We start from the raw sequence: 17,989 nt of genomic DNA, 5'->3' as shown, positions 1-17,989 counted from the left end.
CCTGCCATGAAACGCTTGATTGCCCATCTCAACCGACACGGTTCGAATACCGGAGTGATGCTGAAACTAAACGACGCGACCCTGCACGCCCCGCACCATTGGGCCCACCGTGTTCTCTCTTTTTTGAAAGGGAACATCAACACCCTGCACGCCCTGCACCATCGGGCCCATCGTGTCCTCCATTTTTTTGAAAGGGAACATCCTACACCCTACACGCCCCGCACCAATAGGCCAACCATGTTCTCCCTTCTTTTGAAAGTGGACATCAACACCCCGCACGCCCCGCATTCTTCCATTGTCCATATGGGGGGATACCCAGCCGCGCCCTCCTACACCGCGCACGCCATGCACGCCTCGCACGCCCTGCAATCCTCCATCATCCATGTTGGGGAAGCCCCAACTTCACTACCCCACGCCCGGCACGCCCCGCACGCCCGGCGCTCCTCCATCATCCATGTTGGGGAAGCCCCAACTTCACTACCCCACGCCCGGCACGCCCCGCACACCCGGCGCTCCTCCATCATCCATGTTGGGGGAGCCCCAACTTCACTACCCCACGCCCGGCACGCCCCGCACGCCCGACGTTCCTCCATCATCCATGTTGGGGGAGCCCCAACTTCACTACCTCACGCCCGGCACGCCCGGCGTTCCTCCATCATCCATGTTGGGGGAGCCCCAACTTCACTACCCCACGCCCGGCACGCCCCGCACGCCCGGCGCTCCTCCATCATCCATGTTGGGGAAGCTCCAACTTCACTACCCCACGCCCGGCACGCCCCGCACGCCCGGCGCTCCTCCATCATCCATGTTGGGGGAGCTCCAACATCACCACCCCACGCCCGGCACGCCCCGCGCGCACGGCACTCCTCCATCATTCATGATAGGGGGTCCCCAACCTCACCTTTCCACGCCGCACGCGCCCTACGATCCAGCTAAACTAGGCAACACGCCCTCCTCTTCTCCGGTAAGCCCCTCTCGAAAATTATGCCAAGGATATACGGATCACACGAAAAACTTTAAAACTCCATAGTTATAATATAACTAAGGAGTGGGGGACAAACTGTAATGGACAGAATCCGTGCAACCCAAAATCATGCGGCCCAACGGGTCGGCCCAATGAAGCAAGTCCATACGTAAGTCAATAGTAGTTGGTGTAATGGACAGAATCCGTGCAACCCGAAATCATGCGGCCCAACGGGTCGGCCCAATGAAGCAAGTCCATACGTAAGTCAATAGCAGTTGGATACCTAGGAAAAATAGGAAGATATGAAAGGACGTTTCCGGGGTAATCGGAACCAGAAGGGTTTCAGAGAATACTCTAGAAACCCTAGTCGCCACCCTACGGGCCCGTAACCTATATATGCACCAGCCCATTGACATAATGGGGACACGGTCAATCATTCATTCCCACTCTGGACTCACACACGATCTCTCACTCCCGCTATCCCCGCTCTTCCGTTCCGCCTTCACGCTCACAACTTTCCAGGGTTTCGATCGTCCGGCTGGCCCCGCTAGCCCCGACGTCCGTCGCCCCTTGATCCATACCGCTCATTAGCTCTACCTCTGACTACTGGATCAACCGGATCAGTCGGAGAACTCCCTCATTACTATCATTTTTCTATCTTCTCTCCATCGTTTAATTATTGTCATTACGTTACTTACGTTATTATTCATATCAATTCACTAACTTGAGCGTCGGATGCCCTTCCATCGACACCCCCACCGGTGCTCTTCGGAGGGCTCTAACGTTGCTTGTGGTTTCAGGTTGCTAGTGCCCATCGATCCAGACGTTACTGACGTCACTTCCGTAATTGTTGGATTCATCCCCTACAGTAATGAATTATAATTACCATTAGAATTATTAAACTAAAAATTAAATACCCCATTAATGATTAATTTTCAAAGCTTAATCATATGAATTCTTCCCTCTATCTCATTGATAATAGCTCATTATTGTTTGATATGATTATTAAGAAGAAAAGTGATTGATAGAAATTGATGAAACCTTCAACTTTTTATGAGAAAATGTACTATTTTTTTTTAAAAAAAATACACCATCCGTTCCATTACAAAATATCACATTACTTTTGGGCACGGAGATTTAGAAATGTGTAATTAGTAAATAAAGTGAGTTGGTGAAAATTGTTAAATTTAGGTAGAGAGAGATAATATGTTGACAAAAAGGAATGAGACGTCTCATTATGAAAAGTGGGACATTTGTAATGGGACGGAGGGAGCAATTATTAATAGAACAGAATAAAAGGAAAATAGATCATTATTAGTAATAGTTAGGGATGTTGGCAGGGCGCATCACCTTGGTGAAAGCAGTATTGCAGGCTATTCCGACATACCAACTCTCTTTCTCTACTTTACCAAAAAGCAACTGTCAGATCCCTTACATCCTTGTTTTGCAAATTTCTGTGGGGGGGAGGGGAGAGGGACGGGGGTATGGAGGGATTGCGTGGATAAAGTGGCAAGATTTATGTGCTGAAAAAGGGGAGGGGGCTGGGGTTTAGGAATTTAGAATGGTTTAATAAAGCTTTAGTCATGAAATGGTTGTGGAGATATCTTGTGGGAAATGGAAGGCTATGGGCTATCATGGTGAAATCCATTTATGGGGAGATTGTGTGGGATGAAGAGGGTGTGAAACTTGATGGAACTAGAAGGAATAGGGGGAGGGGGTGGCAGAAAATTGTATCGTTAGGCGGGGGGCAGTCCGGGAAGTGGTTTGTCAACAATATTAGACGTAGGGTCGGGAGAGAGAGTGATACAAAATTCTGGGAGCACAGATGGGTGGGTCCAAAACCTCTCAAGTTCGTGTTTCCTAGACTTTACCAGCTCAGCGAAAACAAAGAAGCGGTTATTAGTGAATTGGGGTTTTGGGATGAGGGAGTTTGGGTTTGGGATCTGAAATGGAGAAGGGTGTTATTTGACCAGGAAGTCAATGCCGCAAACGACCCTTTATCTTTCATCTTTAGTGTTACTCCGAATGCAGGTTGCGACGATGGATGGTCCTGGAGAGCGTCAAAGGAAGGAATATACACAACAAAGTCGGCATATGCAATCATCAAAGATGTGGGAAACGCGGATCCGGTGGAGTTATGTAAACATGGAAGGCTTGCAAAAATCTGGAAAATCAAGGCCCCACAGAAGACTAGAGTAACGGCGTGGAGATTACTCAGAAACCGGCTGCCTACGTGCGAGAATTTGAGGAAGAGAAATATCCCGCTTGGTGAGGAGGAATTAATGTGTAATGTATGTTGTTACCATCTTGAGTCGGTAAACCACCTGTTCTTGTCGTGCCCGAAGACCGAAAAGGTATGGAGTGAAATTTATAGGTGGTTGGGTTTGAGTGTAGTGCAGCCTCAATCTACCGAAGCACACTTCGATCTTTTCATAAATCATGGCAAATGAAAGAAGAGTAGGCAGTTCCTATCGTCTTTATGGATCTGCACTACTTGGCTACTGTGGAGACGAAGAAATGAGAGTAGATTTGAGAATAAAATATGGGAGATTAATGACTTGATAGATGAAGTAAAAGTTAGGATGAGAAGTTGGAACAAGATCTTTGGAATTGTTGATAAGGAGCTTAGCCCTCAAACTTGGTTCTCTTGTGTTATCATTTCTGTATTGTGTAATTAGGTACTGCTGGTACCAAACTTAATCTATAAAATCTTTTTTTTCTGTACAAAAAAAAGGGATTTCAATCAGGCCAGTCCAATCGGTTTCGGGGCAACCCATTCGGTTTCAAGTTATTTTCGATTCAGGCTAGTCATTTTTATTTTATTTTTCGGGCTAAAATTTTTCGACCCTAACCCTAACCCACTTGATTTCGGGCTAGCCCGTTTGGGCTTGCAAGTTTACGATTTTCTTATATGTTTAATTTTTTTTATAGATAATCGTAACAATAAATTGAGTTTTTACCCACACATAATTACCCACACATAATAATGTGTGGTAATTTAGCCACACATAATTTCAAAATGTGTAGGTAAATCACACAAAAAAAACTCATTAGTTATTGACATTTAAAATGTGTGGCAAAAATATTTTCGTGACATTTATTATTTTATGGTTATTTTTAAGTTTTATTTATGTATAACAAAATTTATTTTTGAATTTGTTGTGCCAATGTGGCAAACTAATAAAAGTTATTAACCACACATAATTATAAATTATTTATGTGTGGGTAACTAATTTTTATCATTATTTATTCTTGACATGTAAGAAACATGGCAAAATATTTTTAGCCACATTTATATTTTGGCTTTAATTAATTATTTATGCAAATCTTAATTGATGTTTTACCCACACATATTTTAAAAAATGTGTAGGTGAATCAATTCCAAATTTTCAATTAGTTATTGACATTTAAAATGTGTAGCAGAAAATTATTAGTAACATTTATTGTATGGCAGTAATTTTTTTTAAGTTTTATTTTACTTAATGAAGTTTATTTTTATATTTGGTGTGCATACATGGCAATCTATTAATTTTTTTTAACCACACATAATTATCAATTAATTAAAAATATTAACGATAAATTATTTATTTATCTATTGATATGTCTTTAAATTAATAAAAAAAAAAAATGGACCACAAGGCTATTACTAATTTATAGAACCGTGACTTTTAAAAAAATTGTCTTCCATCAATTCCCCAATTTCCACTATTAGATTATATCAAAAAATAAATTCCAAAACACATTAAAACTTTCAAACTCTTCAAATAATACTCCATCAGCGAAGTGGGGTTAGTTGAAGCTAATTTCATCCAATTCCCTATTTTTCGGTTTATTGGAGGTGGTGGAATTCTTTATATCAATCTCTTAACAATCATAGATTCATTTGTATATTTAAATGAAATAAAGAGCAGCTCAGCTCATTTTTCTTTTCATTATCTGTTTAGCCATTCATTGGTCTGCCAATCGCAACGAGGCGGGATCACCATAGCCTACGAAGTGCATGTCAAATAGCGATCCCATCTACGATTGCATTATCCATATTTTGGTCCTCATCTTATTGTTGTTCCCAATGTTGTGTTTGCATTATCCATATTTAAGGGCTCATTGTTGTACCTATTTAAATTCTTAGATGGGATCTAACTGTGATGGTGAATGGATGGAAGGTAAGGCTTCATATTGTTGTGTTTGTTCCCAATGTTTCTCTTTGTCTCGTTTTGATGTTTAATATGTTGAAACATTTTTACTTTCAAGTGGGGTGGTAAAAAAGAAGATAAGTTCTTTGCTAGAATATGAAAGAATGTTGTGTCTGTTTATGAAACTGAAAACTTTCATCTTATTGACAAGAAATCTATGAAGTTAGAAAATGTTGTTGACTTTAGTTGGTCACCTACGGATTCCATTCTTGCGCTTTATGTGCCTGAGTTGGGTGGAGGAAATCAATACAATATTCTTATAATTTCAATACATTTACATCTTAGTTATTTATACTTTATAATATATGATATTGTGTATCTCAAATAATATTGTGTTTTTATTATCTTAATAGAAATAACTGAAGCAGATATCAAGATGCAGTTAACCAATACGTTGGATTATTTTTCGTTATAATAGCTTTATAGAGTAGAGTTGTTTGATCAATTGTGTAGTGTTATTATGTAAAGCTTGTAGTTGTGACATAAATAATGTACTTTGATATTATTAATAAAGTAAATATTTTTATATAATCATGTTATATTTAAATTTATTTATGATAGAAATAAATATTATTATCATTTTACAATCAATTATCAAATGTCATGTCATCATCCACGTAATTTTCACATCATCATTATATTATAAAAACTTATTACCCACACTGCCAGTCTTCCACACATATGATATACTCCCTCCGTCCGCCAAGATTATGTAAAAATTACTATATTTGGCGTCCGCCAAGATTATGTCACTTTCCTTTTATGGCAATGGTCCCACCATCCTCTTTAATATTTTATCCTTACTAACACTCTTTATTTACAAAAAACCCACTCAAAATTCAATCTCAACCACACATCTCATAAAGTGGTGGGACCCTTTCTCCACTACATCAAAATCATCACCAATTTTATTAAATCCCGTGCCCAAGCAATTTTACATAATTTTGGCGGACGGAGGGAGTATCAATTACCTACACATATAAATTGTCACCTGTCAATATCAAATGTCACGTCACCATCCGCGTAATTTCCACATCAGCATTATATTATGACAAAAACCTATTTAACCACACATAAAAATCACTTTTGGCGACATATATATGTGCAGGTAATATTAACAGATTCATCCACACATAAATATATGTGTGGATAAAAACTTTTCTCTACACTTTTATTATAACACATGTTGACATTTGCATTATGTGTGGGTACTCACACATAACCTTACCCACATTTACGTGTGTGGCTGAAAATTCAAATTCTTGTAAATATTTCGTGTTTTTTAAAGCAAGGCATTTCGCCTTGATTTAGATACAAAATTAGTGTTATTTTAACCTAAATTTACATAATATCCAACTTTAACTTCGTTTCTGATAAAAATTGTATATCGATTTAACATAAATAACTATCTTTTTTTTACTTTTATATCATATATGTTTGTTATTAACCGTAGGAAAAAATCAAAACATATTATACACGCACCAAAATGTTATTATCGAATTAAAAAGTAAAGTATTAAAGTTTAAAATCAATTATTAAGATAGCGTTCGATTAATCGGGCCAACCCACTCAATTATTGGCGCGGGCTATTTTCAGTTTGAGCCATTCGAATTAAATATTTTTGGACTAAATTTTTTAGCTCTAATTTTTTTTTTTCATCGGTCTATTCAAATCGATCCATTGATTTCGAATTTTCTCGACATCCCTAATAGCAGTAGTATATTAAAAGAAAATACTAATGGGATTAGAGTGGGAAAGGCTCTTGACGCGTGAGATGGGACATATGGCTCTTGGAATCGGCTAAGGCTTCAGCATTCCGTACGCCATTTGGTAGTTGTACGGAGATTTAATGTGATGACGTGGAGTATTTTTTAAAATATATTTGTCTGTCCTTTTCATATTTCGTAATTCCGTGTATTTGTTTTCCTTGTTCTCCTTTTCTCATTTTGATCTTTGCATGTGAAATTATTGGCAGAAACATATTGGTTAAAGTTTAAATTATTCCTTTTTTTTATAAGTAATATGTTAAAAGAACATAGTAATTTCGATACAAATATAAATATGTTAGAATTATTTATTTATTTTTATTAGTCGCCCTTATTAACCATAATAAATTACTCGCTCCATCTCACTAAGTGTGACTATTTACTTTTGGACACAATTATTAAGAAAGTTATTATGAAGAAGAATTATTAAAAGATAAAAGTGATAGCGAATGATGAAATTCATAATTTTTTATGAAATAAAATAAATCTTTTTAAAAACTAATCATTTATAGCATAAAAACCCAAAATAGTAAAATGGTCAAAATGAGTATACTCTAAATGTTATTGTCAAAATGAATTTTTTTCACATGCATCTTAAGTGGTATATCTATGGATTGACACAAAATATATAACAGACACATGAATTAGTTTTATGAGGTTACGTGCAAATTAGATCTCAATCTTGGAGCGTGCTTACAAAATTAGACATAATTTTTCAAATGTTGCAATAATGTTCTAACTGTTCGATTTCAGCCGTCGTCCTGTATTATCAATTATGTCGTTAAACGCTTGAAATTGCTAATTGATATAAATAAGCGCTTTAACTCTACCTGTCAACTCTCGACTCAATTACTAAGTCATCAAAGAAACTGACAGCACGAGAGAACTGCCTAGACAATCGACTTCAAAAGTCCTCCATCAATTTTGAGTTTCAATATATATTGAACAAATAATTAATTCTTATATTGAAATTAGTGCAAAAAATTAAATGGAATGATTAATTTACTATAAATCGAAAGTTTGTGACAATATTGCAACCTTTTAAAGGTTATATTTAATTTGCAAAAACACTAAATGTTGGGATTTAGTTTGAATTACCCCTTAATTTGTTGTTGTTGTAGTCATAATAATTCCCCCCCCCCCTCCCCAAAAAAAATATAATTAAATTATTTATAATTAATTTCTTATTAAATTTAATTAATCTGAATGCATCATATATTCAAACGTTCGGAAGTTTTTTCCTTATAATATTCATACATATTTTTTTAGTTAATTTTTATCAATTTATTTTTTATATATTTCTTAATCTCCGTATTTAAAAGTAACGATGTACGTATTTTACCACTAAATCAACCGCATTTAGACAAAAAATGATACTCCTCGTCTTGTAAACACTCGGTGTACTCGAGGTTCATCTCATCAAACCTCATTTTCTCCGTCACTCTTATCAAAAGGAGGCGTGTTTCATCTTTTTCTTTCCTTTCCTATTTTAATTTTATATTTTATTCATTTAGTGAAAGTAAATGTTACATTCTTCTTCCTTTTAGTGCAATTATCTTCTCTTATTATTGCGAAAGTTTTTTTTTTTTCATTAGATACATGAATTTACTCAAACATATTGGAATAACATTTATGTTTATTTCGAAGGAATAGCGATTCTTTGACAGTATCTTCACGTTTTAAAAGTGTGACAATTACTGTAGCAACTACAACGATCTGATTTTGCTCTAACCTTTTGAATAGTTTATCAATTTTATAAAATCTGTTTTATTTTTCTCTCTTGTATGTGGGAAAAGTCATTTTATTTTGAAAAGTTATATGCACTAGAAAAACTAATAATACAAATCATTTATTTCATAAATTTGACCTCTGACTCTTGACACCGATTTTTACTAACCTTGTCATCATATAATAATACATAAGCATCTTTCTCCTGACGCGATTCAAGAATACTTATTTATTTTCGAATTTATTAAATCATTATTCATGTTCACATAAACTGGCTTGTGAGATAAATATGAGTAATTAATTGAGTAGATTGACATTATTATGTAGGTCACGACTTACGACAAACATGAATGCAAAGGAGATGCATCGATAGAGAAAATTGTGGCTTGTATTTTACTTGGACCCACATATAATCAATTTTAAAACTCCATCCATTTTTGTTTTCTTCTTTTATTTGAATAAATATCCTACAATTTTTATGGAGTAAACTATCGGTTCAAAAAAGAGTTCACTTTTAATTTTCATGCATACTAGGAAAAATATTTATTACATTTAAAAATTGTAATCTCCAAAACAACAATCACGAACTTTAACCCAATTTTATAAATCATTTCGATAATAATACAGTTTTTCAATTTGTACTAAATTAGACACACTCAATAGTCAATATATTTTAAGAGCATTATTTGATTTTGCACGATACCCATACAATATTAGTTCACGAGTGATATATAATGAGTACACGTAAGATTTTCTATCAACGTATATAAAAAATAGGCCACTTTAATTTTATTGACCGTTGTAAAAATATAAGCATGTTTATTTTGCTACGAATTAATAAATGACATTATCATTGCAACAATGTATTTTTTCAGATTTTCTACCAACGAGGGAAAAAAACAGGCCACTTTAATTTTTCGATCGTTGTAAAAATATAAGCATGTTTATTTTGCTACAAATTAATAAATGACATTATCATTGCAACAGTTTATAAAAAATACGAAATCTTATAAAAGTTCCTAACTTTAACAATTTAACCTCATTTAACAAAATGAATTACATTATAATTCTATATTCCAAAGTCTAGAAACCAAAAATGTCCTTCAATTGTCCATCAGCTATGTATTGTTTCATCGATACAACAACAAGTGTATAATTTAAATCACTAATAAAATATGTATACCCGCGTTGAAAAATATACAATCATCACATGTTAACGTAGTATGTTTCATTAGAAAAATCCTCACGGCGTGAAACCACCACATCGTAGAACTACCACTAAACATTATTAATCTAGTCAAAGAATTCTAGGTCGATAATTTTCGGTAATAATCATAAAAAGACGTCAATTTTCCAAGCTGAGACAATACCCACATGTAAAAGAATTGCAATAATTGTATTTCTTTATGTTGGAAAGATTGCAATAATAGTGTTTGGAGGCATATATGTGACACTATTAATTAATGAAAGCAGGCACCACCGCGGGAATTACGCGTACATCTGTTGATGAATTTTCCGTCTATTTCTAGTCTCTTCTGCTCCACCTCACGATCACCATTTTTATGCAACTTCGTCGCACACAATTTCACCTCGCACAAACAGCTTCATTGTAGCTTGCTTCTTCCCAATATTTGGAACTTCTCAACCTGGCCTCAATTTTTTCATGTGAATCTCTACGGTAAATCTTTACCTGTCTCAATCGTTTTGCCGTTTTTCTTTTATTAATTAATGACAGATAATCAAGCTTTCATGTGGCCATTATTTAGCATATCCTTTTTAGGTTTTGATTATTTTGCCTGATTTGTGGTGAAAATGGTTGCTTATTGGTTTGGAACTTGTCTAATTTGAGATGGGCTACCTGCAAAATTTGTTGGCTGTTTAAAAAGTTTTGATTTTTCGTGTGCTTTTGGGACTTTCTTGAAATGGGATTGTGATTTTTGTTGCTGAGGTTTTACAGGAAAGGAGGTTGGTGGAGGTTCCAAATATGCATTGCCTTGTTTGATTGATCACTCTGGACAACCTTTCCTATATATTTGAGTTGTGTTGGTTTTTGGAAAGGTTGGAAGCAAGAAAAGCAGGTTGTGTAGCTCTGTTTATCCGGTTTTGGGGTTTATGGATTTGGAAGTTGCCAGTTGATTATGGCTAATCCGATGTGAAATTCTGTGTATTTTTGTGTGGGAGGGGGAGATGTGAGTGTTCTGGTTGAGTATACAATTGCAGCTTTGCCCGAATACGAAGAGAGGAGGCGACTCGCGGTAATTTTAGGCTTTGCCGAAATCGGTTTGAGGTTTTTGAAGTGAGGTTTTGATCTGAGGAATGGCTTCTCTTAATTGCTTTTGCCCTTCTTGGAAGAAGAAGAGGAATAAGGTGATTTGTCTATATGAGTTGCTTCTTGATTTGATGAATTGTGTGGGTGTGTGTGTGTGTTGTTTGCATTTGTTGGTTGTTGAACTGGTTTGATTTGGGTGTAGGGAGGGAAACTACGGCGCGTTGAGCTATCCGATAAGGAGAAGAATGTGAATGCTTTGCACGTGAAGCTCGATCATGTCCAGACATCTTCAGAAATGGCCGAGTTGAGATCAACATCTTTTAGTGTTCCCGTTCCTTTCCGTGTCACGGGGAGTTCTAGGTGCAGTGTTAAGGTGATGAATCACGAGAGCCCCGTTGCACTTGATTCCGGTGAGGTGAACTATGAAGGGGGAGACGAGCACGATGGGGCTTCCCGACTGGAGAGGCATTCTGAATTCAATTTCCAAGCATATTCTGGAAATCCAAACGAAGAAAAAGGCCGAGATGCTCAAGGTACTAAGAGCTCCAGCTCCTTGGATATAAACCATGCTGAATTTAACTTTCAAGCGTGTGTTGAACGTCCCAACGAAGAAAAAGGGCGAGCTCTACGAGAAGTGAATTCTTCCTGCTCTTTGAATATTGATGACGATGTTGAACACAGTAACACGGAAGCAATGTTCGAGATGGATGCCAGCGGACACCTAAGTGATCCGGGGACCGGGAAAGCTAGGTTTTGGGCTTCTCCTGAGCTCAAGCGCTCGTGCTCTAGTTTGGCAATAAGAAGCGTCTCTCTAGAGCTGGACAAGTGTAAATCCTACGAGGATATGCAGATGTTAGCTGAAATGCACGCGGTAGGTAATCTTGGAGTAGATGGGGCAAGCCCTACTGTGTCCATCAAGACGCGTTGCAGTGCTGACAAGGTGATGTTGAAGAAGCATTCCTCGAGCCAGATTCTTCCCTCCGGGAGCCGGAAATTGTGGTGGAAATTGTTCCTATGGAGTCACAGAAACTTGCATATAACAGCTAGTACAACAAAACCGCACCTATCTGAAGTCGAGGGGGCTGCTCCTGTCAACCAGCGCGGTGGCTACTCATCAGATACAGTTGAGCCTAAGCACGCCACCGGCTTGAGATCTCCGAGTTCATTCACACAAGAGTCGACTGAGAGGGGCAAGCACAGCGTGGATGACACCAAGTGGGATGGATTTTACGGAAACTCCAGCATGTGGCCTCAAAATGAGTGGCTCGCCTTCCCCCCAGACTCGTCTCCTCTATGGAGAGTCAATGAGTGGGTGAAAGAAGCTTCCTCGCAGCCTCCTTGCCTAGTGGACAACGATGAGCATGAACACGAAGATGATATCCACTTCCCGTCCTCTCCTGAGAACGATGCATCACAGCCACGAGGCTCATCTCATTTGTCTCGACCTCCAGCTGCAGACACGCCAGAGGAAATCTCACACGCCAACACTGTCATCCGGTCCTTGACTACTAACTCGAGCGTGGCTCATATCACAGGCCTCGGACTTGCGGCCATTCCCTCCATTTCACAGTTTTCCAGCCTCCGATCAGTCAACTTGTCTGGCAATCTTATAGGTATATAAATATGCTCACTTCAAATATTTGTTGAATGCTTATTAGTTCCATAACGGATTAAATGATGCAGACAGATCTCACACTCTCACATTTCTTACTGTATAATTGTCACTTTTCTTAATGATGGATGATTTATTGTTCTCGTATTTCCAGTCCATATAACTCCAGGATCTCTCCCAAAGGGTCTCCATGTTCTTAATTTATCGAGGAACAAGATAAGCACGATCGAGGGTTTGAGGGACTTGACTCGTCTCCGTGTGCTCGATCTCAGCTACAACCGGATCTCCAGAATAGGTCAAGGTACGTCATGTGCAAGCAAAACATTCATAATGAATACGAGCTATATCAAAGCTAGCTAACACGTCGTTGTTTTCTTGCAGGGTTGTCGAACTGCACTCTTGTTAAAGAGCTGTATCTTGCAGGGAACAAGATAAGTATGGTGGAAGGTCTGCATCGACTCTTGAAGCTGACGGTGCTCGACTTGAGCTTCAACAAGATAACCACAGCCAAGGCGCTAGGCCAGCTCGTAGCCAACTACAGCTCCCTCATAGCAGTCAATCTGCTCGGGAATCCGATACAGAGCAACATGAGCGACGACCTACTGAGGAAGACCATCTGCAGCCTGCTCCCCAAGCTCGCCCTGCTCAACAAGCAGCCCATAAATCCGCAGAAGGCTCGAGAGATTCGTGCGGACACCAATGCTTCTAAAGCTGCACTCGGGAGCAGCAGCTGGAGCAGTCGGAGGAAAGCAGCAAGGAAGGGGGCAGCAGCAACGGGGGCTTCGTCTCGGAGAAGCAGTGCTGGCGTCAGCACCAGCCATAAGAGCAAACACAGGTCAAAAAGCAATTATCGCCAGCATTCCACTTTGAAGGACAAGGCTTAATTTAATTTTAAATTTGAAGCTCTTGGCCCTTTTGATTTGTTTGCTTGGTTTTTTAATTTCAAGCATTCAAATATGACTTTTTGTGATCTGTATTTTGCATTTGAGTGTAAATTGTAGCTGCTTCTGTATGATTTCCTAAATTACAGCAACAAAACACAGTTTACATCCTTGCTCGAGCCAAATATTTCATCAAGTGTAGCATCTCGTCATGATTTCGACTTAATCATGTTTTTCTATTATGTAAAATAGAAAACGAACACCCAAGCTTGGAGAATTGTTTCATATACAAGAACACACAAGTATGATCCTATTCCTCCCCATAAAAATGACCCTCTCTCTCTCAAAATTCAAAATCCATTTGCCCTCCACTCTCAAGAATCCATCCATTCACAAATCTCTCTGCCCATCTTCTCATTCTCATTCAACCCTGCAATCCAATTGCAATTCTTGCAAAATCAAATATTTGGAACCTCATTTCTCATCTCATTCTTCTTCCACCTCTTCTATTCTTGCTAAATCCGATCACTCATTACGTTCCTGCTCAATCCTGCAACCCATCTCCGATTCCTGCATATCCGCATACTTATAGAGCTTCTCATTGAACACCACCTGCGGATCCTTGCTAACGAGCTCCCCATCCCCGCCATAGCCATCCTTGAGAAACACACACCAGTTCATCTGTGTGCCAGCCAGGTAGAACGTCCGAGGCTGCTTCAGAAGCATCTGGTACGTGTGCTTCGTGAGGCTAAACTCCTCCTTGAACTCCACAACATTGTGTATGTATGCCCTCTTCTCCAAAGTCAAGCTCAAGAACTCATGGATGATCCCCACTCTGTACTTCTCCGCCTCCAACGTCCATAAATCGAGCTTGCTCCCATCCGAATAAGGCGAAACCAATGGCAATGTGTTCAACAAGTTCAACTTCCTCTCATCCTCCAACTCCAACTCCAGCTTCCTACCATGCTTCACCGGGAATCTGAATGCCTTCTTCACCTTCTCCTCATCAGCCATGAATTCCTTCTCCAACGCGCTCACCGCCAACGAGTCGTCCCAATTCACTAGCTCGAGAATCCTTTTGCCATCATCTTCAACAGTTACTCGAAAATAATTTGGGTAATTAGCAATTTTATCCCTAAAATCCTCTGAAATCCCAAATAGAAGCCTATTGTGATAGATTTTGCTCAAGGGGATCCGTTTATTCACCGACATCATCAGCAATTTCCTCACGACATCGACCCTCTGAAGCTCCGATTTGGCTTCGATTTCGCGCTCCTCGCGGAGGAGATCGTCCATGAGGTCGCTGAATCCGAACCACATCTTGCCGTCGGAGTGGCGGTAGGTTTGGAAGATGAGCGGGTGGCGGAGGATGGATTTCAGGACTTTCCGGCCGCGGGGGAACCCTAGCTGCTGGTGGAGCTTTCCGGCGTCGTCGAGGAGGAGGACCTGTTCGCGCTGTTTGGAGAGGAATTCCTTGGTTTTAGTGAAGAATCGAAAATAGGCGTCGCGGTGGAGGATGTTCTCGAAGTGGGGAATGAGATTGGGCTGGGTTTGGATCGATTTGGTTCTAGGGCTTTCCTTTTTCTTGCGTTTTTTCCTGAATTTTTTGGGGATTTTGGTGATGAGGAAGGAGGTGGAGAAGAAAGCGGCGGCGGTGGCGGATGAGGAGGAGAGAATGTGGTGGGGTTTGGAGGGGATTGCGGTGGTCCTGGAGAGGAGGCGAAGAAGGGCCATGACGGCGGCGAAGGCGGGAGAGCGGCAGAGGACAGCAATGGGGTTTTAGACTGTGAAGTTCAAAGTTCTTGCAAGGAAAATGGTGGAAAATTGAAATTTACATAACAAACTCCTACAAAGAAAAGAAAATTGGAAAATCTATAAAATATTATTAAATTAAAATTTTATTAAAAGGGGAAAAAAGAAAAACTAAGAACCCAAGCACAAGAGAGCAGACTATGGGCCGAGCCTCATTAAAAACTCAAGACGAGGAAAAAGAGTACTCGTGTAAACCAAGCCTCATTAAAAACTCAAGACGAGGAAAAAGAGTACTCGTGTAAACCAACAAACGAATTGCTTGAAGAGCGGAATTAGAATTATTTTAAAAGCTCCGACCAAACCATCGCCCCTAAACAATCTCGGCTCCCAAGCACTAAATAAAAAACTAGAACAAATATAGAAACTAAAGCCATCAAACGAAAAGTAAAAACTTATAAGAAAAAAAATACCCTCCAACTGCTTGAGAAAAGTACACAGTGAGCAAAGCCCGCCAAGTGAGACCAAATGAAACCAAATCTCCCCCAAACCCATCTATCGACCAAAGGCCAGTGAGAACGCCAGCACCCCCAACCTGCTGAAAGAACCTGCAGCAATCCCACCCCACGCCAACAGGGAGACGGGACTGAGCAGGACCCGCCACCCGTTTGAAGAAAAACCCAGCCGCGCAAATCCTGACCAAGCGCCAACACCCGACAGCTGCACGACTAAACCGTTGAGACAGAAACCCAGAAACCAAACTATGAAAAAACATGTAAGACACATGAATACTCCTCTCTTCAACGACAAGATCAGAGAAATAGAAGACAAAACCACAACGGCACCAAGAAGTGCCGTTGGGCATCCAAACAGACGAAACCAAATTCCCAACTTTGAGCTCGCCTGAAAGTTGACAAAGGAAAACTGACAGCATCCAACCCACAACACCAAAGAGAAACCCGCGGCAGCCCCGGGACCACCGCACTCTTAAGTTAAAGCTTGATGCGGAGATGACTATGAACCGCCATATCCATACGGACTGCATCCTTAATAGCATTAATCTCATGAGGCGACCACCCCTCATCTCTGCTGTCATTAGCCATAATATCAGTTGCCTTATTCCCCTTACGATAGATGTGAGCTATTTGAAGATTAAAATCTCCAAGTAAACGAAGCACCTCCCGCCAAGCAGCAAAATACCTCCAAGGAACCGAGGTGGAACGGCCATGAAGAATGTGGACAATGTAAGCCGAATCCGACTCCACCCAAAGATGTAACCAACCACGACGATGAGCAATACGGATAGCGTAAATGGTAGCAAGGAGCTCAGCCTCAAAAGCATATCCAATACCTCCTTTAATGTGAAAGCAACCACGAACCCAAGCCCAATTGTCCCGAAACACACCCCCAACCGAAATTTTACCGGACGCACCCAAGGCCGAGCCGTCGGTATTCACCTTTATCCAATGAGCATTTGGTGGCCACCAATGGACGTTAATGATTGCAGGGGAAGGAGTTGCCCGGGAGGCAACCCCAAGCTGCCTCAGGATAATATAGTCCTTCCAATCATTATAAATATGGCCCATGCTAGGAAAGACAGCCTCCGTCTCAAGAAAAGTGGAGCGAAGAAACTTAACGATAGGAATTCTATTCCACATAATATTCTCGAAGATGCAGTTGTTACGAGCATTCCAAATAGCCCATAGCATGGTAATAATGTCAAGCTTCCAGTAAGCTCCAATTTGTGAACTAAGTTTTCTGTTTCAAGAGTCCACCAACATGCTATGAATGTCCGGAAGAGAAAGAGCCTGTTTATAGCGAAACCAAGTGAAAAAATCTTTCCATAAAGGCTCTACCTGGCTGCACTTCCATAGAATGTGATCAATCGTTTCAGCCTGCTTGTAGCAAAAAACGCAGTAATTAGGCATGATCATCCCGTGCTTAATAAGCCTATCAAAAGTAGGAAGGCGGTTATGAATAATGCGCCAACAAAAGATGGATCTTCTGTCATGAATAAAATCGGCCCAAATCCATTTCCCCCATAACACCGAAGGATGCCGCTGCCCATGATGTCTAAACGCCAGTTTGGCCATTACATCGCCATGAGTAGCAGGTTTCCAAAATCACGTATCTTCCTCCTCCCCGATCGGAATAAGCAAAATTGTCGCAAACAATCTCCGAGTAGTCATTGACAAACTCATGAGTAAAATGCCACACACCCTCAAAGAAGTAGTCTGCCACCGAAAAAGAAGGCTTTAAAAACGCAGGAAGGCCACATTTCTCGGCAATAACGTAACCAAGCCAATCGTCCAACTAAAAATTAGTCAAATGTCCAGACCCCACATGACAATAAGTATCGTCCACGATGCCATCAATCTCATCACGTATGCCCAGCCAGATGGAAGAGGATGTCGTATTAGAGGAAATACGGCTATGAGCATTCAAATAATGGTTATGCATCAGATCATAACCAAACTCAGTTCCTTTGATAACTTTCCAAGCAAGCTTCATTAGAAAACTTTCAATGTTGTTACTGACACGATTTGTATCATGTACGAATATTTTAAAGGGCTTTGGAAAATAAAATCAACAACTATTTTTAACGTGATTTTTAAAGTGTGATAAATTAAATCATTATATTTTTAAATTTTGTAATTTCGTCCCTCAAATTTTTCCGGTCATCGAATTGTTAAGTTGGAGTTTACGTGGATTAATTCGTCACTTAATATTAATGTTATGGCGTTGTTTTCTAGGAGTATAAAATTATTGAATATTGAAAATATTACGGCGTTGTTTTGTATACGATTGTTAAATATTGAAAATTATG

At 39.6% G+C, this 17,989-nt stretch overlaps 3 protein-coding genes across 3 annotated transcripts in view; 1 reads left to right on the top strand and 2 right to left on the bottom strand.

The window, feature by feature from the left end:
* The window catches only part of LOC131010909 (14-3-3 protein 7), a 76,822-nt gene that overhangs the window by 28,426 nt on the left and 30,407 nt on the right, over window positions 1-17,989 (bottom strand). The window lies entirely within an intron of this gene.
* On the top strand, window positions 9,918-13,588 carry LOC131010873 (uncharacterized). Its single transcript, XM_057938562.1, has 5 exons — window positions 9,918-10,329; window positions 10,609-11,018; window positions 11,123-12,533; window positions 12,687-12,833; window positions 12,914-13,588. Exons 2-5 carry the CDS (start codon window positions 10,968-10,970, stop codon window positions 13,414-13,416), a joined length of 2,112 nt encoding a protein of 703 aa, XP_057794545.1. The 5' UTR covers window positions 9,918-10,329; window positions 10,609-10,967; the 3' UTR covers window positions 13,417-13,588.
* On the bottom strand, window positions 13,629-15,361 carry LOC131010887 (protein WHAT'S THIS FACTOR 1 homolog, chloroplastic). Its single transcript, XM_057938589.1, has one exon. It carries the CDS (start codon window positions 15,145-15,147, stop codon window positions 13,939-13,941), a length of 1,209 nt encoding a protein of 402 aa, XP_057794572.1. The 5' UTR covers window positions 15,148-15,361; the 3' UTR covers window positions 13,629-13,938.

This window comes from Salvia miltiorrhiza, chromosome 2 (genome assembly GCF_028751815.1).
Source record: "Salvia miltiorrhiza cultivar Shanhuang (shh) chromosome 2, IMPLAD_Smil_shh, whole genome shotgun sequence".
Classification (NCBI taxonomy): domain Eukaryota; kingdom Viridiplantae; phylum Streptophyta; class Magnoliopsida; order Lamiales; family Lamiaceae; genus Salvia; species Salvia miltiorrhiza.
The sequence above is the reverse complement of the archived record's forward strand: the minus strand, read 5'-3'. Positions and strand labels throughout refer to the sequence as shown.